The sequence below is a fragment of the Embiotoca jacksoni genome, unplaced genomic scaffold (genome assembly GCF_022577435.1).
Source record: "Embiotoca jacksoni isolate LCO1_2020_lvr unplaced genomic scaffold, fEmbJac1.0.p SCAF_13, whole genome shotgun sequence".
Classification (NCBI taxonomy): Eukaryota; Metazoa; Chordata; class Actinopteri; family Embiotocidae; genus Embiotoca; species Embiotoca jacksoni.
The window spans coordinates 11,349,669-11,370,761 of record NW_027185263.1 but is presented as its reverse complement, the minus strand read 5'-3'; the positions used below and the strand labels follow the sequence as shown (position 1 = coordinate 11,370,761).

At 39.9% G+C, this 21,093-nt stretch overlaps 3 protein-coding genes across 3 annotated transcripts; all 3 read left to right on the top strand.

Annotated features, from left to right (window-relative positions):
• Positions 1–90: 90 nt before the first annotated feature.
• LOC138196443 (palmitoyltransferase ZDHHC20-A-like) lies at positions 91–8,316 on the top strand. The gene is made up of 13 exons (XM_069146475.1): positions 91–214; positions 1,877–1,903; positions 2,057–2,151; positions 2,301–2,421; positions 3,098–3,167; positions 3,682–3,714; positions 3,933–4,053; positions 4,749–4,881; positions 4,958–5,084; positions 5,304–5,390; positions 5,478–5,557; positions 5,651–5,697; positions 5,778–8,316. Exons 1-12 carry the CDS (start codon positions 97–99, stop codon positions 5,692–5,694), a joined length of 1,056 nt encoding a protein of 351 aa, XP_069002576.1. The 5' UTR covers positions 91–96; the 3' UTR covers positions 5,695–5,697; positions 5,778–8,316.
• A 1,196-nt stretch (positions 8,317–9,512) lies between these two features.
• LOC138195942 (organic solute transporter subunit alpha-like) lies at positions 9,513–13,614 on the top strand. Its single transcript, XM_069145594.1, has 8 exons — positions 9,513–9,703; positions 10,160–10,311; positions 10,524–10,597; positions 12,315–12,473; positions 12,656–12,767; positions 12,858–13,004; positions 13,186–13,291; positions 13,390–13,614. Exons 1-8 carry the CDS (start codon positions 9,628–9,630, stop codon positions 13,548–13,550), a joined length of 987 nt encoding a protein of 328 aa, XP_069001695.1. The 5' UTR covers positions 9,513–9,627; the 3' UTR covers positions 13,551–13,614.
• Positions 13,615–15,870: 2,256 nt separating this feature from the next.
• On the top strand, positions 15,871–20,515 carry LOC138196442 (calphotin-like). The gene has a single exon (XM_069146474.1). The coding sequence runs from the start codon at positions 16,073–16,075 to the stop codon at positions 19,532–19,534; it is 3,462 nt and encodes a 1,153-aa protein (XP_069002575.1). The 5' UTR covers positions 15,871–16,072; the 3' UTR covers positions 19,535–20,515.
• The last annotated feature ends 578 nt before the right edge of the window (positions 20,516–21,093 follow it).

Below are 21,093 nucleotides of genomic sequence, written 5' to 3'. Positions count from 1 at the left end.
GCAGTGAACTATCTCGACCTTGTTGTATCTTTGGCTGCCTCATATAAAACCATGCTCATGACGTCACCGCCAGCTACTGTCCCACACGGATTAAAGATGGCCCCATCTCATGCGTTGAGGTGCTGTAAACGGGCTCTGAACTGGGTGCCGGTCCTGTTTATTAACCTGGTTGTCGGCTGGTCTTATTACGCTTATGTGGTGGAGCTCTGCGTGTGTAAGTACGCTCACTTTTAGAAGTATTTTAGCCGTCGGACGGGCGGATGTCAGCTTGTGTTGACAGTTTCAGGGCTGTCAACTTTGATAAACCCGTTGAAGTGAGATTTGAAATTAGGCAGCACACATGCGTTTGAACGTCAGGATAATCTAACTGACTGGGAAACCAGTCACATAAGTGCGTTTGTTCATGACAGCAGTGTATATAATATCTGTATATTTATAAAGACAGTTAACCGGAATGAAGGTGTCAAACTTTCTCACTTGTTTGTGTGCAGTTTTTTTTTTTTTTTTTTAAATGAATGAATACAATAATTAATTTAAGAGTTAATTTGACGTTTTCAGTCTTTTTTTTTTAATTTTTAAAACGTAGTCATATTATAAATGGTCCAAGTGAAAAAGTTCTTTAAGAGACTTTAGTCTTTTATATGTCTCTCAGTGTTTCTATGATATGCAGCTTCAATTATGACTCATAACATGCACTTAATTTGAGAAAATAATATCAATTGACCAAAATTGACAATTTACAAAAAACTATTGTTTGAACCTGCTTTAAAATTCCAATGTTTTAACCATTTGATGTATCGTCAGTTTTTCATAGCCCAATGAGGGCAGGGGAATATTGGAAAATGGTTTCAAAAGTTTTGGCAAACGTTTTGAGGAAACATGATACTGTTACAATTTAATGCATAAATAGGTAATTAAATAAAAGCTTTTTGCCTTTTTGTTGCTGTCAAAGTGAATTTATTTGTAGGGTAATTAAACAACGATTATTTTAATTATCAATTGATCTGTTGATTATTTTTCTTGATTAATCGATTAATTGAGGTAGCTGTAAAATGTCAGAAAATCGTGAAAAAAAAGTTGACCACTGTTTCCTGTAAGCCTAAGGTGCAGCCTAAAGTGTTTTATTTTGTCCCGACCTTCAGTCTACAACCAAGAGATATTCAGTTTATTACCGTCAAGGACTAATGGGAGCATAAAATATTCATATTGAAGAAGTTGGTATCAGACAATTTGAGCATTTTTTCAACTAATAGTTTTTAGTTTGTGATTAATCTTCTGTCATCAACTAATTGACTTTTCATTGCAGCTCTAAGTGCAACACAAAAATGTGTTTTTCAGCGATTAAGATCAATTAGTGGCAAACATTCAGACAAACTGGCGATTCAGAAGAAACGTGTGACTATTTATATTACAGTATATATTTTATTCTTACTTTTTCCCCATACAAGATTTTATTATTAATTTACAGTACTATACAGCTGAGTCGGTGTTCCAAGTTTTAACAGGCATGGATGAATGTCATTCACATTTCTCAGCAGTTATTGATAAGTTGTGTGTGCTGTGACGTGCGCAGCCCCCAACACTCACAGTTAGTGTTTTTATAGTTTATTTCAGGCTGGAACTGATGATAGGGACGTCAGCATGCGGCCGTACTGTAGTTCTGCCTGTAACTGGGCTGCCCTGGTCAGGACAGGGACATCCCTGCTGCTTAAACAAAGCTCCCTGTTATGGGTGGGCCACTGCTGGCCGTGCCAGGCTGCTGCCACATGGTGTGAGAAAGGGGGTGGTGGTGGTGGTGGTGGGGTGTGTGTAGTCTTGCATTCATTGGACATTCATTGCTGCTCTCTAATATATATTTCCCTTTTGCTTTATGCAGATACAATCCCAAATAATGCAGAACGAAGTAAGTGACGCCCCTACACGCTGTTTACGTCATTCATATTCCTTATTATTTATGTTTGATGCTGTTATTCTTCTCATGCTGGTGATTCAGAGCAGGGATTACGTCAGAGATGCCAGAGTAACTGCAAATCAACCTTTTCCTTTCCCTCAACAGTCAGCTATTTGGTCATCTTTCATATTTCCCTCGCCATGTTCATATGGGCATACTGGAAAACCATCTGTTCCAGACCAACCAGCCCCTCAAAAGCAGTAAGTTAACAGCACGTCTTCACTCAAGGAAAATCCCTTGAACACGTACCATTCATATGTTTTGGTTGGCCAGATGGAAAAATCACACGTACAAGTTTACAGTATTTGTGAGGCTTCCTCTGACTCTACGTTTCCCTCCCTCTTGTCAGTTCGGTCTTCCCCGAGCAGAGAAGGAACTGTATGAGAAGGAGGAGCGAGCCGAGACGCAGCAAGAGATTCTGAAGAAAGTGGGGAGGAATTTACCCGTGTACACGCGCACGGCTGGAGGAGGTGAGGTGTTCACAGCAGCGGCTCACATCTTTAACTGGCTGTCGTTGCTTTAAAGCAGAGCGCAAGGGAACAAAAAAAACAACTGCTGACTGTAAATAGAGGAAGGACAGAGACACTTCCCTCAACATTCACTTCTTGTTTGTCGCATTACATGAGCAAAACAAATGAAATTGCAAAAATGTGTTGCCACATCTTCCCTTTTTGAATAAGTGTGTGAATAACGCAGACTGTAAGCTGTTGTTAATGAACGTCAGGCTTGTCCGTCTTGTGTTTATGGAACAGGATGCATGAGGAGCGTTAATTGGACTCAGGTGCACCTTGTTTTCTCTACGGGCTGCACCTGGCTCCTCCACCAATCAGCAATCACCATGTAACTTACTTAGTTTCACAGAGATATTGGAAAAGACACGTCTAAATGATAATAACCTTTATTCAACTGCTAGAGTTTAAGAGACTCTTAGATTTAGAGGGTCATTTTTTTGGTTTAAACATTGAAAAGAGCGGGATATTTTCTAAACAAGGGAAATACTATAAAGACTGTTAAAAAAAAAATACAGAATGCACCTAAAACTTTTATTTTGCCTAAATATCAGCTACCTCGCCAACACTGTGATGGTGCTGCCAAATAAACAATAATTATACAGTTAAAAATCCTGCTTTTATTTTCTCTAAATAGCCATCCGATACTGCGACTTCTGCCAGGTGATCAAACCTGACCGCTGCCATCACTGCACGACCTGTGAAATGTGAGTGTTTTCTAAATTAACATGTATAAAATTAAGGCTCATTGGTTTTTCTTTCCTTTTTTTCTTAAACTTTGTTTCCCCCAAAAGAGAAGATAGGTTTGAAGTGATTTTGATTTTATGTTCTCAAACACAGACATGAAAGTTGTTATTTCGAACTGCAAAAAACATTAACTGCAGCTTCTAAAATGAGGAAGAAATGCAAATGTCTTGCAGTTTTAGAGTGTTCATTTTTGCTGCAAATGGTTTGTTTAAACCAAATTTTCATTTAGATTTTTTTTAGATTTTTAAAGTGGTGCCTTCACCTATTTTTTTGATGCATGTAGTAAACGGAGGCATATTTAGCTGTTTTGTTTCTCTTAAATATGGAATTGTGCATATCATTTAATACTGATATCTTCAGCAGCTCGTGTTGTAAGCTTCTCGACTAACTAGATGAGTAAAATGGTGAACATGTGGACGCCTGGTATATGGTACTCATTGCATCTGTGTGTTTTCTTTATTCCCATTCTTTAAGGTGTGTGCTGAAGATGGACCATCACTGCCCCTGGTGAGATTTTCTCATTGAACTATGCATTTAGGCTGCTTGTTTTTTCATGATGATGCAGGTTTGTTTGCTGATCCGCTTGACAGGTTTATTCATCTTATGTCCTACTGTAATGCCAATTGCATTTAATTGTAAAATAATCAGTTTTGTTTCTAGTAAAATGCAGAGAGAACAGCGTATGTCACTTCTTGTCCTCATGTTTCTGCCTCGTTTTCTTTCAGGGTGAATAACTGTGTCGGATTCTCAAACTACAAATACTTTGTCTTATTCTTGGCCTACGCTTCACTGTACTGCGTCGTCATTTGTGCAACAGTCATCCAGTATTTCATCAAATTCTGGACTGTAAGTGAAGAAACTTCCTCTTATATATTTATTTTCAAATCAACCATTTCTTGCATGTCCACACTGGCTGTGGCTGCAGTTTATAAATGTGGGTGTTGGGTCTGTTTACTCATATTATCAGCAGAAGCTTTTGGGGTTTAAAACCATTAACATGCTTTCTTTTAAACTTTAAAAATGTGTCACCTTAGCCCAAAAAAAAATCAAACCACTTGCATCTTTGGAAGGACAGCTTTATTAACTATTAAGTTAAATTTAGAGATGAAGTGCAGTCAGTCAGTGGTGAGACATCTGATCAGGCAGTGGTGAGACATCTGATCAGGCAGTGGTGAGACATCTGATCAGCCAATGGTGAGGCATCTGATCAGCCACTACTGATGGCCTTGTCAAATATCAAATAATTACTTAAAAAAAGTGTCCCTGTGGTGACGAGTGCGTCATGTGATCACTTATCAGAGGATTCTCATCTGCATACAATGGATGCTGTCACATAGTCCAGCAGTGAAGTACAAAGTGTTATAACAAAACATACAAAGGCTATATTTGGATGGAGATGTTGCACTAAGGCAACAAAGTAAAACGAAAATGAAGTTTTTCCACTTAAAATGGATTCAGTTGTTGGGAAAGATGACCTGACATAAAATATTTGTACACACTGACAAGCTAAACATTTTTTTGGTGTTTTTTCCCTTTTGCAGAAACAGCTTCCCGACACGCACGCCAAGTTCCACATCTTGTTTCTGTTTTTCGTGGCGGCTCTGTTCTTCATCAGCATCGTGTCACTCCTCAGCTACCATCTATGGCTCGTGGGAAAGAACAGGACCACTATAGGTAACTATAGATACATGTGTAATTTAATTTCTTTGAAGATAACCACTGACTAACTGCATTTTTACATTCTTTTCAGAGGCTTTCAGAGCTCCTGTCTTCTCAAACGGTGCAGACAAGAACGGGTTTTCTTTGGGCTTTAGCCGAAATGTAGCGGAGGTGTTTGGAGACGAAGGGAAGTACTGGATTATTCCCGTTTTCTCTGGGTGAGTCTACTCAGATGGGATATAACTGCAGCTATCTGTCACCTTAGCAATCACAATAAATGATACCAACAAATTAATAAACTGTGTGACTGCATGTCTACACAGACAGGCTGATTAGTATACAAGAAAAGAAAGCTTAGTCCTGAAAGTTGAATTAGCCCTGAATCCATCCAGTGCTGACATGTTTATTAATGCTGTCTTTGTCTCTTATTATTTCAGTCTGGGAGATGGACATTCTTTTGTCACCAGATTGGTACATATAGATCCTGAACAAGCAAACAGCATCCTCCAACAGAACGGCAAAAGGCTAGTATTTTTTTCTTTTGAAATATTGAATGTTAATTCTCTCATTTTTAGTTTTCTGTGTGTTAATCTCTATGATTTTAATAACAGCCCTGTTGATGGAGAGACAAACGCTCCTTTGGTTGGTAACAATGTGCAACACACCGAGGATGCCGGCAAAGAGAAAATCGGTGTGTCATATTTGTACTTTTGTATTTTTTGGTAAATAAATTTCTGTTCAAAAAACGGTTATTAAAAGTTGCCCTCACTATTTCCTTTTTCAGATGGAGCACAGATAGTTTCCGTGACAATGGAGAGTGACCCATAGAGGGTATGTGGACATGTGCTTTTGAGTTTCGCAGGTTTGTCCATCTCTTATCTTTATCTTTGCTTTGTTGGCTGTCACTGCAGGTCGCCGGCACATCTGTAATGAGCTCAACTATGATGCCTTAAACCAGGAGCATCAGCACCTCCACAGGAGCCATCCTCCACCCTCATTTTGAGTTTCAGTGCAGCCTCAGACCATGTTTTTAATGTATGTATTTATTCCAATGGACCATTCTTCGTGTAGCGTGCTTTACACTCGCACAGCAACACTGTTGTCATGTCAACAGAGACTCTACAGCGACCTCATAGACTGAAGTGGAAGTGATTTAGGAGAGGAGAATTTGTCTTCGTTATCAGCCGTCATTCAAATATGTTTATTACTCCATCTGAAATTCTCTGGGAGCCAATGTTTGTCTATGTTGTCTGTGTTTATTTACACATTAATCCCTTTATTCGAACCAGAGATTCATCCTTTGTCAGTGTTAATCAAACCTTTAATGACTAAACCTTGAATGTGGTTCTGTTTGTAGTGCACAGGGACGAAATGGTGAGATGTGTCAATATGCGTGTCCAATATATATTATATATATGTATATATATATATATATATTTTTTTTTTTTTTAGTTATAAACTCCCAAGTGCAGTGCAATTATTAAGACCAGTAGTCAACTATCAAATGGTCTCAAATTGAGTTTACAGTTTACATGTTTGAAAATATATGAAAACTTTCTGTTTACACTTTTCAGGTATTTATTTTTTGCATTTCAAATTTTATACAATAGGTGAACATACAGATGATATCAGCTTAAAACGTGAGGACCAAATCCAGTTTAACTCCTGTTAAAATGGTGTCATCTCATTCCAAATAATTATTTAAGACACATAAGCAAGAGATATGCAGCGACATGGTCAGTGATATAAAATTTTTTTTTATTGCACTACAAACATTTGTGATTTGTTTCCAAGCTTTTATAAAATGTCTTTTCATACATGGTAATTTATTTATAATACCAAATTTTCATTATATTTATCAAATTTTTTAAAAGATTCTAGTTTACATATTTTTTACTCTCATCAGTCTTCTGCTACAATAATGAATCAACACTGAGTCTTGATTTATGTCTTCCTTCCATTTGTTATTTGATAGTGAGATTTATCTGAAAGTTTAATAAGCATATAACACAAAATCAAACTACAATATACACTTTTTTTATTTTCTTTTTTTTTTTTAGGATCTTGCCAGAAAGGTCAGGGGCATTTGTTCCACTGTGTCCTTGAGCTTAAACCAGGATAGATAAGGAGGATTTTATATACCGGAGATGAAAGAGTCGTTATACTGTACACGCTCCTCTGTGCACTGGTTTCATTATATTACCTTCCTTTCAGTGGAAATGCTGCACAGCGCAGTGTGGGGCTTTGTCTGGGTGATCAGTAGATAACAGTTGTGCAGATGTTACTGGTAGCCTATGTGAACGTACTCACGGTAGTTTAAGAACTAACTTCGGTGACTAAACTTGGCTTAATTGACCACCAGGCAGCTTGAGCTGCTAATGTCATAAAAAACTGCTTTTTTTGTTTTGTTGTGAAAATTGTTCATGCAGGGTGACCCTGATTGTTTTCTAACAATAAATGTAAGAAACTACTGGGTGTGATTGTGCATCTTAAACACGTGTAACAAATGAGAGGAAGGTAAAACTCTCACTTCACATGGAACAACTCTGCACAGGTCAGAGTTTGTGGATTTCAGCTGTACCTCTTTAGATATATATCATAACCATCTAATGAGATTTAACCAGACTCCAGTCAAATGAAATGGGTTTGATATGATTTAAGTTGTATGATTCTGCCTAAGCAGCGCAGGCTCTTTTAAAATCATGAGAATTTAAGTTATATAGACTTTTTTTCCCATTGTGTTTTATGTCACATCTGTATAACAAATCAGAAAAAAAGATGGATTTGTGACCAAATCTGTTTATTTTCATGTTTTTGTGTTTGAGTGATAATAATGGCCTGTCAGTTGGTTTGTTGATCCACCACTTTGGTACAGATTGAAATATTTTGAAGTATTGGATTGCCATGATGTTTTGTACTGACCTTCATTCCTCTTACTGAATTTTTCTTGTCGCGCCATCAGTGGATTGACATTTTCTTTCTTTTAGTTAAATATATCTTCTTGTTATTTTCCCATATAATGTGGTACAATTTGGCCATTTCATGTTGCACTGCGGAGGAGCTGCAATAGTTGTGGTCCCTCAACACCATCATCTCAGCTATAGTTTGTGTTTAGTGTTAATTATCAATTTTTTTGTATGTAAATTATGCTGGGTAGGGTAAATGTTATGCCTGTTAAACTGACATTAGCATTCACCTCCAAACACAGCTGGGCCCATGAGCAGGTCCACCGAGCCACAAACATGGCAGGAGACTCTTCTCTTTTTTACAACTAATGTTGTTACTGGAGTTGGGTGACCACCAAGAAAAACATGTCTCTTTACATGTGACTTTTGCTCTGGTTAATCAAATTCAACAGTGGATATAAACTACCATTCTTAAATGATTGTATGAGATGCGGTGGGAGATTATGACGCAACAGCTGCATGAAAATAAACCTTTCAAGGAAAACCATTTTGTCATTAACTTGGCATTTCAGGAGACATAACAAGAAAAAGTTCAAGAACCGTGCTGTGATAAAGTACAGTGTTCACTGAGGAAACTGTTCTTCACTTTTTCAAGACTCTGAAGTTTAGCTGAATTTTCTCTGGCAGAGGAAACATGATGTGCTAGGAACTAGATTAGATGATCATTAGCCAGGGGAAGTTGAACAACCTTGGTGTCATTGATCTCGCAATAACTGCAACAGTTAAAGTCATAAGAGTCTCAACCCTCATTTTTGCTTTGAACCTGTTGTGGTTCAGTGGATATAAAATGGGTGTAGTATAAATTTCTTAGAAATGATTTTCCGGGATTTTAATATTATCAATCTCAAACTTTAAAAAGAATATATATATATATATATATATATATATATATTTTTTTTTTTTTTTTTTTTTTTTTTTTCCCCCCTCCTTATTTGATTCAATGCTGACTTTATTTGGGGATTACTTTGATTGCTAGTATTAATTTGACTCCTGGACTGTGAAAAAAAAAGAATGTGTTGAAAGGACAATTCATTGAGGTCACATGAATATACTGCTCTTCACCTTATACGTCTGACCCCTTTATAGAAATACATTTTCATAATGCGGTAGTCAAATTCTGAAGAAAAACACCAAGACACATTGACACAAATAATGATAAGCTAATGTACAAATAATCTCCAACATGATTAATAATAATAGATTGTAATGTAATTTGACTGAAATGTACGCCATGTGACTTGTGACAAACAAAACATTTTTGAAGTCATTTGTTTAAAAGGGACAAAAACTAGTTCTTGCCCGTGTAGGCCTGCATGGTTTGAATGCACTCATTATAAGTTGTTTTGGTCAAATTCTCTGCCAAACCAGTGTAATGCAATGAAAGCAAATTATAAAATACATCTCATAGCGTGAGCTGGAAGAAAAGTCCTTTATGTTTTTATACCCTTTTTTATTTACTGGGAAGGAAACAACACACCCTGTCAAAGTTCACCACTCCTGACAAGCTCAGTAGGTTTCTAACTTTCAACTAAAACTCTGACCTCTGTGTTTTTTTGTAGTTGCTATGACTCAAGTCTGTGAATGAATGAGCTGCAGTTACCTGTGTGTTCTCATGAACCTGCCAGCTTTACCTGTCATCCGTCCTTACTCCCACAAAGTCACCCAAAGTGTGAAGAACACTCTCCGGCGAATCTTTCGACTGCCAGACACTGCAATGTGAGGGGAAGCAGATTGTTTTAATTTGAATTGTACGGACAATTTTTTTTCAACCTATTGTGGATTTTTCAAGAAGACAATGGAGGAAGCCCTCAACCACACTATTGATCCAGCTTGTTTACAGGAGCCCCCTCTGGCCAGCGACGTGATAAAGCGTAAGTGACCCGCTGATCATGTTTCCTTATCAACCTGTTAGAGCTAATGACAACAACAGTTCGCTCATCAATGTATTGTGTACGTCTCAGAGTCTGAAAGCCTTGAATGTAATGAATGTATGTGGCTCTCTTCTAAAATACAACATCATGTCCAACAAAGTGTAAATAGGTAACCAAACAGTACTTGACAGCACACAACCACGAGTCTTCTATAGTGTTATATAAACAGTGTTGTGCAGTGTTTACACTGTTCCCTGATCACAAGAAACTTATGAAGCTTTTTAAAAAGCGGCACACTTAGTTTATTTTTACAAAATCTTTACTCTGACAAACATAATTTTAGGCTGTTTGTGTGTGATTTTGTCACATAAAATGTTTCAGATACACTTTAATATAACCCAGACCCCTCTCTCTCTTCCTGTCTCCACTCTTTTTCTTTTCTTTTTTTTAAATCAGAGATGGATGTGTTTGGGTTGTGCCTGTACTCCATGCTCACCGTCATGTCCTGCGTCTCCCTGCTGCTGTACCTGGAACAGTGTGTCTACATTTATAAAAAACTGTCATACCCCAAGAAGACGACAATCATTTGGATAACTGGTGCAGCACCTGTAAGCATTATAATACTCTGATGATTAATCAAAAGGAATATAATCAATATTAGGTCTCAAGAATTTGGTCACAAGGCCCTTTGAAATAGAAAAGATCTGAATGAAACAGAGAAGATGGAAAATAAAAAGCAAAGTTCATTAAATTTGGTCTTTAAGTACTCCTGATACTGCAATCATATTTCTTTTGTTTACTGCATATTTCTCTGTTTCAGGTCATTGCCACAATGGCTTGCTTTGGGATGTGGATCCCAAGGGCAGTCATGATCACAGACATGACCTCTAACTGGTGCGTTTCCTCTCAAATACACTTGAATTAGTACACGGAGCAAAATATTTTCTCATACGGTAAATCCCTAATCCCTGATAGTTCTAAAAAACTGGATTACAATAGTGAGGTTTGTGTCCATATTTTAGGATAAATAATAATGAAATAAATTGTGTAATTTTCACATTTTAGGCAGATACCACTTACAAAATAAATGTAATCTACAGATGCATGTTGTTATGCTATCGCTGTAAACAAGCCTGAACTAAATCCACCTTGCAGCTTGTTAAATAGCTTAAAAAAAACTCCACAGGTATTCAGGTTTTAGATTGTAATGTAAAAAAAACTCCATGAAAACATAAAGATCACTTTGTAATTTCACTATGATGAATCATTACACACAGAGATCAAAGATCATCCCACATGGGTAATGTAAAGTGTTGGCTTTGTTTGCACAAATTTTAACAAGCAAACGCTTGATCCACTTTGATCCCCTACAGATAAGGGTGGTATACGTGAACACAACCACGAAAAGAACTTGCCTTTTTAATCACTTATTCCACCAAATTTAAAAGATGTAATATTCTTCATTGGAAAAAGTGAGCTGCCTCCAGGTTTGGCTTCACAAGCTGGAATTGCCCCCTTTTGCCGAAATAACTTCTGGCAGGAGTTTTGCATAATTGTCTATCTGTGACATTTTTGACCACTCAAAATTCCCTCACTGCTCTGTTTTGAATAGTTTAAGCAACAGCCACCACCCCCAACTTTTCAATGGTTCGTTGTATTTAAATGTGGACTTTGACGAGGTTATTTATAACCCTCCATTTCCTCATTTTGAGACATTACTTAATGGATTGCTGGTGGGCTCAGGGATCATTATCTTGTTTAAAGGTCCTCTTTGGGTTCAAATTCAACTTTTGGGCTGATGGCCTCATATTTTCTTCAAGCACTTGATGATATGATACAGAATTCATAGTTGAATCAATGACTCCGAGCTACACCGAGGCAGTGAAGTAACCCCAAGCCATAACATTCCCACTAACGTGCTTTGTAGCTGTAATTAGGATCTTCTTCTGACAAACTGGTTTTGGTCAGAGCCAAACATGTCTACTGCTCCTGTGGCCAAACAACTCTGTCTATGATCCATCTGTCCATAACAGAGTATCATAAAAGACCTGACATTTGCCCTTATGTTCAGTATAAAACAGTAGTTTTGCTTTAATGTTCTTTTTGGAAAGCAAAAGCCTTTTTCCTGGAACATCTTCCACCCAGGTCAATTTTGTCCCTTTTGTACTACACATGCACTTTGACACTAACAGCTGTACGAGTTATCTGCAGATCCTGTGATGAAATTTGTCTGTTCTTAGAGTTGTCTTTTTGTATGAAACGGTCTGCGTTGTCTTGGGCTGAATTTGCAGAGACAGACAGTCCTGGACACTTTTTTTTTATTTTTTTTATTTTTTATTTTTTTAATCTATGCCATTTATAGATGATTTTCTTTAAAGTGCAATAACTAATTTCAAATAATTGGAGATCTTTTCAAATCCCTTGCCAGACAAATAGACAACCCCAAAGTTCTGAAAGCCTTCAACAGTTATTTATATCTTGGCCTGATGACACTACATACTTCAATAGCAAAGAGAGCACCACAACCTGGTTCAATACTCATAGAGAGGGATCTTTGAGAATTATGATGTATTTTTTCTTTCTACATAAATGACCTGTCTTTCTTTTGTAGTTATTTTTCAGTGGTGGTGTACAAGATCTTGGTTCTGATAATCGAGGAGTTCGGGGGCAAAGATGCTTTTCTGAAGCGGTTTTCTGGTAAAACCTTTAAGATCAGCACGGGACCCTGCTGCTGCTGCTGCCCCTGTTTACCCCACGTGCCCATGTCACGGTATTTATACCTTTCATACAATTACAGTCTGTGTATATGACTGTCCTGCTCCTCTAAAATTAAAACTAAAGCCTGTTCCTAATTCCACCCTATTCAATGTGCACTCTATATTTTTCTATATTGACTGCACCTATCTGTATACATTTCTAACATTTGTCTTTTTTGGGGTTGGAATTATTCAGACGGATGTTGTTCCTGCTGAAGTTAGGCGCTCTTCAATATGCAATCCTAAAAACAGTGCTCTCTGTAGTTGCCATAATACTGTGGACAAACGGCAACTTTGATCTCTCTGATGTAAGTGTTTGAAGTGCTTCTCTGCAAATCTATTTGCACTCCAAATGAAATGAACGTAACATGAAATGTGAGTATGTCTTCTTCTTTCAGCTGGAGATCACTGGTACGGCCATTTGGATTAACCCATTCATTGGCATCCTCACTATCATCTCTCTTTGGCCTGTTGCCATCATGTTCATGAACACTAACAGTTTTCTACGCAGCCTCAGAATTATACCAAAGTATGCCTTATACCAAGTGAGTCAACACTTCTAATACCAGATGCTACAGGGCTTCACTTGTCCTGCGGAAATCTGTATTGTCGTATTACGCAATTTAATTAATCTTCCCTCTTTCACTTTTAACAAGTTTCTTACACTTGGACATCGTACAGTCAATGTTCCCCGTGTAATTGATCAATTATTGATTCTCTCCTTAGTTAATTCTTGTGTTGAGTCAGCTACAGACGTCAATCATTAACATCCTGTCCTTGGATGGAACCATCGCCTGTGCCCCTCCCTTCTCTTCTCAAGCTCGTGGATCCAGTAAGAAACATTTCCGTGTCTTTCAGCATCCACTGCTGCTTCGTGAAGGAAAATAGTCCAACCCTGTTTGTTTTTCTTTCTCTGTCTCTGTCCTGCAGTGCTAAGTCAGCAGATGATGATCATGGAGATGTTCATCATCACTGTGGTCAATCGCTTTTTATACCGTCGCACATATGACACACTTCCCTCTGAGACAAATGACAACGACCAGAACATCAGAGCTGCCCTGCAGGCTGGTCTCGTCGAGCATGATGTCTAAAAAAAACCAATGAAGCAGCGAAACTCAACACTCCTCTTTAACTGTATCAGCCTAAGTCAGGAGATCACCAACTCAAACTTTACTTTGACATAACATTTTACCTCATTTAAGTATAAAGGGAAAGAACATCAAAATGGCATCTTTCTGTCAAAGAGGTAGTCTTTCCTCTGAAAATTGAACTTTGAACATTGTTTCTGGACAAGAATGTTTGTTATTGACTTGTTTACATGTTTGTTTTTAGTGTTTTGAGTACCAAATAAATCTTTATTCCCTTCAATTGTACTAAAGTGGAGGCAGAAGTGTGAGCGACATATATATTAAATGATGGTCAGTATATAGGAGTGAGAGGATTTTTTTTTTTTAATGCTTATTTTTGTGCTTACAGACAGCTAGATGTACAGTAAATATAAAAACATTGCAACTTAGCATAGCTGGGCAAAAACACTTAAAATAGCGAGTCTGTCTCTGTCTAAAGGTAACAAAATCTGCCAACCAGCTCCTCAAAAGCTCACCAATTTCAGGCTGTAATTATTTGATCTCAAAAAAAGGAAAATAAGCTTAGTTTAAACAAAGAATTGTAACATCATATTGTAAGCATATCATACTGGGACAAACATACAGAAGTTTATATTTGCCTAAAGACAAGACACCTATTATTTTTGTTAATGTGTCAGAAAGAGAGAGGTAAACATACACACACAAAGATGCCAATGATGAAGTGTGATCTACAATGACCTGGTGTATTTTATATTATAGTAAAGTGGGAAATAAATACTTACACAGTATTCAGTTTGTTATTATTGCATGTATTCATTACAGTAACCGGGTAGGTAGGTAGGTAGTTACTTTATTAAGGGAATTTTTTTTTTTGCTACAGCAGCATTTATAGATTATTAACCTACAATGGAGATTTCAGTGATAAAATATAATAAAAAGTGTCTATTTTCGCTATTAGAAAGGAGATTTGTAATCATGTACAATTTTAATATAGTTTTAGTCCATTATTACTGCACATTACACATTAGTACCTCCATCACTGCAATCTTTCATGTTCCTGTGTAAAAATAGACCAGGATTTTTATAAACATTTTTAAGACATTACGATATGAGTCACTATCACTCCATCCTTAAACCTCCTCCTCCTGCTGTCTCAACACAGCCTGGAATAATAGCCAGATTTGTTCAAAGACTGCTGACCCACTTACAGACTTATTTGGGCCAGGAAATGCGTGTGGATGAGACGGCAGCTTTATTTTCAGACGAGTTGGGTGCATTTTAAGAAGCTGCGCCACATGCTGTGTCTTAAACAACCACAGTAGGCCGCTCTCGTTCCACCCCAAAACCTCATTCAATCACACGGTAATTAAAACACAACCAGTCCCTCTCCTCAGTTTACGTGGTACATTTTTTAAAAACACACACCCTCATTTAATTCAAGGAGCCCATACAGATATTTCAAACAATAAATAGGATTCATACTGGCAGTTGCTTTATACAATTTACTGCATTTAGTTCCTCTTCTCTCTACTTTCAACATGAAGTCTATTCATTAATATACAATTATGTCATCGTTCTTAATGACTTGACTTTCTTCAGGACTGTTGTTGATTCTGTTTGGATGTTCAAAAGGTCACACCCAGAAGACTGAGCTCTTGAAATTTGATTTTACAATAGAAACATCAACATTAAACTTCCAATAAAGCATAACACTAGTTTAAAAAAAAAAAAAGTAAGATATACAAAATTTAGCTTTCGGAAGTAATGTGCAGCACAATAGATCGATAGATAGAGAAAGAAGAAAATACCATACCTATAGATATATGGGTCAATATGCTATTAATCACTCAAACCTAAATATATTAAGTTATAGCAATTTACTGTAATAACTATTTATGAATTTAAACTTTATATGCATTTTTTTTTAACAAATTGGAGGGAGTTACAATATGTTGTTGCACAACAGTAGATGTGAGTTAGATCAATTTATTTATAATAAAAGCAAATCCATTCCATTAACAGATTATTAGGCTGCATATAGACGTACCATGTATTAATCGGGATCAGATGTTTCTATAAAGCCTGATCATTCAGAATTTGGCCCTATTAATGGAGCATTTGTCTTTGCTGTTTATGTAAACAGAGTCATCAGACAGGGAAGAAGAGAAAGCTGCGTTCAGGGTGGGTTGATGACAGCCCCTGGCTCTGCATTGCTGACGAAAGCTGCTTAGCTCCTCAGTTGCTACGGCAACCAGGGAGCGGAGCCAGACAAAAAAAAACAAAAAAAAAAAACGAGGCAAAGGGGAGGGGCTTTACAGGGAGAAATAGAGGAGAAAGGACTGGATGGGAAAGATAGACAGAGGGCGGGATACAGACAACTGATAGAGAAACACGCTGAGAGCAGCAGAGGTAGAGCAAGGCGAAAAACGGAGATAAAGGTCTGGATATAAATGCTCCATCCACTGGCTGGGGAATAATAACTGCAGCAAGTGACGGGGATAAAAAAAAAGAAAGAAAGAGAGAAGATGGATGTACAAACGGACAACATGGACCCCCCGCCTGGTGAATCGCAGCCGAGTGGAAAAATCAGAAAAGGATTCAAGCTGTTCGGCAAACGCAAGCCAGGTAACATCTTCTCTATTCGAAGCAAAGGGGATGGAAACAACAAGTCACCTGTTAACAAGAGCAAAAACCTCGATGGATTATCAGAGACTCCTGCTCCAGATTCTGAGCTGGAGCAAGACAAGGAAAAGAACCAGGAGGTGAGTCAAGGAGATGAGGAGCAGGCAGAGGAGGAGCCACTTAGCGAAGATGGCATTCTGGCTGCCGCCCCTCCTCGCGCCTCTATTTCTTCGGTCAGCTCAGCCAAGTCCCTCGGCTTCCTGTCACTACTGAGGGGTGGTCGAAGAGGAGTGGGGGACCGCCAAGTCCACACTGTGTCCCAGCCAGTGACTCGGCAACGTCGAGGGCTGAAGGGTCTCTTTGGCAATGTGAAGTTCCGATCAAAAGATAAAGAGGACAAGGAGGAAGCCCCTCCGAGCCCACTTCTCATGTCATCCCGTGCCAACAGTGTGGAAATCATCAAAGAGGACCTCACTCTCACACCCAAATCCCAGCCTCGCTCTCTGAACAGCCCTGTCTCCGATAGTTGTGAGCCCCTTACGAGCATAACAACTCAGGACAGTGCAGCCACGACCCCGTCAGAGACCATGAGTCCCCAGTTGACAGCAGGCAGTGTGAGGAGAGCTAATGAGCATGTTCCGCCTTGGCCCACTTCTGAACCACCACTGGTCCCCGGGGATAAGAGCCTCAGCACCTTGCTGGCCGACATCTCCTCTCTCCTGACCTTTGACTCAATCTCAGGGGGAGGAGACGTTATGGCTGATGTGGAGGCAGAGTGGGGAAAAGCCAGCAGTGCTATTAGTACAGCGGTAACTGAAGTCTCGCCATCATCCACATTTCTCTTCTTCAAACCCACCATTTCCTCTCCGCTGACTACTACAACTGTTGGCACTGCTGCTACAGCAAAACCCTCTCCTGTAACCATCACCACAATAGCTTCTCCCCAATCCTTTACTCCTCTGACAAAGACAACTCCAACCTTTTCTCCCATTTCCAGGCCGAGCACCATCATCACGACTTTGACCAAATCTTCCACTTTGACGACTCACGCAGTCAAACTGAGCTCAGACTCTACTCCGGCCTCTGAGCCTTCTACCAGTGTTAAAATGAAATCAACTCCGGTGCCCACTGCAACAAAACCCTCAACTACTCCTGTAACAGTAACAAACCTTTCAGCTCCAGTGTCTTCCCCTTCAGTGACGATTAAATCCACACCGAGCTCCACCGCTGCAACTACCACAGCTCCACCGAACACCCCGGCTACTGTAGTGAAGGCTCCCTCAATAAGCCCAACTCTTACCTCAACGGCCAGCAAACTGGCATCAGAGATTGCGCCTCCTCAAATGATTGCTTCCGTAAGTAAACCTAGTCCTGTAGCTACTTCACCTCGCGTGTCAGCTAAACCTCCACCAGTAACCCATAGCCCTCCCATCCATATTTCCATTACCCAACCTCCACCAGCTAAATTGGATTCAGCGAGTAGTTTGAACTTTCAAACTTTCTACAAACCCTCCCTAAGCTCAGGTGCAGGAGAATCTAAAGCCCCAGTGACAGTTTTACCAGCCTGTACAGTTACAACCAAACCCCCCTCTCCTGCACCGGTTATTCAGTCCAAGATGAAAACCGCTCCCACATCAACGGCGTATGTGGCCCTTTCCAAACCTTCAGTAACCTCTGCCCCTGTGGACCTAAAGAAAACCCCTCCCTTGCTTGTAACTGTCCCAGATTTTTCTCCTTCTACCACCACTTTAGTCACAACTAAAGCCCAACCCAGCCCTGCATCTGTCCCAACTCCATTTTCAACTTCTTTAGATAAGATTCCTCCCACAACTAAACCCACTTCTGCACCAATCTCTTTAGATAAGATGCCCCCTGCCCCCGCAACAATCCCAGCCCCCGCCACTCACGCTGTGGCATCCCCAACACCTCCTGCTCCTGGTCAAATCACAGTTTCTGTATTTAAAGATTTGCCTGCTCCTGTTCTAACGCAAGTGTCTCAGTCTAAAGCCCCTCCCACCCCTGCTCAAGTCCCAGTTTCCATATTTAAAGATCCACCTGTTCCAGCTCAAATGCAAATTACTCAACCTAAAGTCCCCCCTTTTCCTGCTCAGATTCCAGTTTCTGTATCTAAAGCCCCTCCTGCCCCTGTTGAGATCCCAGTTTCTGTATCTAAAGCCCCTCCTGCCCCTGTTGAGATCCCAGTTTCTGTATCTGAAGCCCCTCCTGCCCCTGTTGAGATCCCAGTTTCTGTATCTAAAGCCCCTCCTGCCCCTGTTGAGATCCCAGTTTCTGTATCTAAAGCCCCTCCTGCCCCTGTTGAGATCCCAGTTTCTGTACCTAAAACTGCTCCTGCCCCTGTTGAGATCCCAGTTTCTGTACCTAAAACTGCTCCTGCCCCTGTTGAGATCCCAGTTTCTGTACCTAAAACTGCTCCTGCCCCTGTTGAGATCCCAGTTTCTGTACCTAAAACTGCTCCTGCCCCTGTTGAGATCCAAGTTTCTGTACCTAAAACTGCTCCTGCTCCTGTTTCTTTCACAGTTTCTGTATCTAAAACCTCTCCTGGCCCTGCTCAGATCCCAGTTTCTGTATCTACGAATCCTCCTGCCCCTGTTTCTTTTACAGTTTCTGTATCTAAAGACTTTTCTGCTTCTGCTCAGATCCCAGTTTCTCAATCTAAAGCCCATCCTGCACCCGTCACTGCCCCTTGCCCCGTCACTTCTCCTCTTTCTCCCCCTGCACCTTGGCCGAGTGAAGCTCCAGCCTCTGCTAAGACGAGGGGAAGTGGACTGGTATCAGTGGATCAGCAACTGGCAGGTCCAAATAGCACAGGTGCGCAGAGAGTTCACACCGTGGCATCCAAAACAGAGGAATTCCACGATGAGTCACAGACAAGCCTCCGGGGGCTCTCCAGAGAAAAAAAGACACCACAAGTAAAAGCATCGGGCCTGAGCAAAATACCTGTAGTTGGAGGAGGCAGAGTGGGCAAGCTACCTGTCCGAGACAGCCAACATGTTGATGATGAACCAAGCAGGGACCCACCTACTCCTGTGCTGCAAGAAGAGAGGCCTCATTTCAACTCACATGATGCCGGGAGGAAAGACAAAATCAGTGCTGTTGAGGCGAATGCGCCCACCTCAAAACACACCCAGGAGGAGAGTCAGCAGCTGCAACAACCAAAAGTCCTCACCAGTTCAGCGCGTGATTCAAAGATCCCTGTGAAGCATGGAGCACAGGCTCACACTGCCTCCCAAATCCCTCAGTCTAAAGAAGCCACTCGCACCAAGATACCCGTCTCCAAGGTTCCTGTCCGCAGGGCTGGTAATAAACCTGGAGCTACAGGTGGCAGCATGCAGATGAGAAAATAAAACAATGGACTGAATTATTTCACAACACCGATCAAGGCTCTGACTGCAACTTTTTTCCGATACCACCCTTTTTAAATTCGTATTTCTATACTGTAATATTTGGTTTGTCTCTCTGTCATCTCTTGGCTACACTACACCACAAGCAACAGAAACAGAGTCAAGGAGGCTGACAGCACTCGAGCACAAAACATCTCCACGGGGAGCCGCAGCAACAAGCCTGGCTCTGTGGTGCTGAGCCAACTGGACATGCACTCAGGAAAGGTTCGGGGTCACACCTGAACACACAGCAGCAGCATCAGAAACTAAGGATGAGCGACATAAAAGGTTGTCTGGGAACACAGACACATGACACACTAAATGGGTGAGTGCCTTTTTAAAGGTGCTTTTCCAACAGACTCTCACGATTTCTTCAGTCTTTTCTACAGTAACTTTTAACTTTTGTTACTCCCACTTTTTGTAGGAACCGCTGAGTCTTTTTGTCTTTCTTTTCCAGCAAGTCTTTTTGATAATAACCAATCCCTTTACTTTTTATTTATGCCAGGAGATGAACTGCAAGAGCTCTATAAATAAATGCAAGAACCAAATTTACATTCCACATCTATCTCTGGATGTATGTAGCAGAAAACATGCCATTAATTTTTGCACAAGATGTTGAACTGTACAGCGCCTGTGTGTCTGCCTGCTCATATGTAACATTATTAGATCTCACTGTGAACTATGGGAAGGACTGTGGTTCTTGAGGGAGGAAATGGAAAGATCTCCTTCCATTGAAAATGGACAGCAGCCATTATGAATGGCATTGTGGACATTGAAGCAAGACAGAGAGGTTGGTGAGATGAGATCTCCAGCTCGTACACTGGCACATCTTTATCCTTATCCCAGTTATACTCAGATGAGAGCAGTATCTCTGTGTAGAGATTGGTATATGTTGTTCTGTTTCCTATTTAATCAATAAAACAATATGAGTACTTAGCAAGATGAGATCTGTTTAAGCTGTGGGTTACATCCTGTCTTTTTATACTGGTCCAGCATGCAAACAGATAAGAAATATGAGCACATAAATAATCTACTGCTTATGTATGAATGCATCATTATATGGAGGAAAATGATGTAACTCTGTCTTCCAGGGAAAAGAAAAGAGACTGACAAACGTTTTATATTTTCACTGACTAATTCTCGCAGTGGCTCACCATCTTACTACGTCGTGGGCTCAGCTTGTCCTCCCTGTAACATCATTCCAGCCTCATCCACACTCCAAGCTCACTGACCTGAATAGTGAGCACATGAATGTCAGCAGAGCCTGGCCAATCAGATGCAAGGGAAAACGCTTAACATGCGTACCTTATTATCAGGAAAAGGGTTGGGGAATGTGTCATTGCTATTCTTAGTGTAAAATGCACCTAAAGGATCTGCTGAATAATTCCCCTCAGACTTAGTGGATCATTTTCTTTGGACGATATCACTCCAGAAAAGATAAAGTAGATCATTATTTCAACAGAAAAGACTGGAGTGAACTACACAGATGATCTACAATATTACACAAAGAACGTTAATGTGGG

Excerpts from the sequence above, each read along its gene's own strand:
- LOC138196442 (XM_069146474.1), top strand. The coding sequence starts at position 16,073 with ATGGATGTACAAACGGACAACATGGACCCCCCGCCTGGTGAATCGCAG.
- LOC138195942 (XM_069145594.1), top strand. The coding sequence starts at position 9,628 with ATGGAGGAAGCCCTCAACCACACTATTGATCCAGCTTGTTTACAGGAG. Across the intron at positions 10,598-12,314 it reads ACAGACATGACCTCTAACTG|TTATTTTTCAGTGGTGGTGT; the intron begins GTGCGTTTCCTC and ends TTTCTTTTGTAG. Across the intron at positions 12,474-12,655 it reads CCCCACGTGCCCATGTCACG|ACGGATGTTGTTCCTGCTGA; the intron begins GTATTTATACCT and ends GGAATTATTCAG.
- LOC138196443 (XM_069146475.1), top strand. The coding sequence starts at position 97 with ATGGCCCCATCTCATGCGTTGAGGTGCTGTAAACGGGCTCTGAACTGG. Across the intron at positions 215-1,876 it reads TGTGGTGGAGCTCTGCGTGT|ATACAATCCCAAATAATGCA; the intron begins GTAAGTACGCTC and ends TGCTTTATGCAG. Across the intron at positions 3,168-3,681 it reads CACTGCACGACCTGTGAAAT|GTGTGTGCTGAAGATGGACC; the intron begins GTGAGTGTTTTC and ends CCATTCTTTAAG.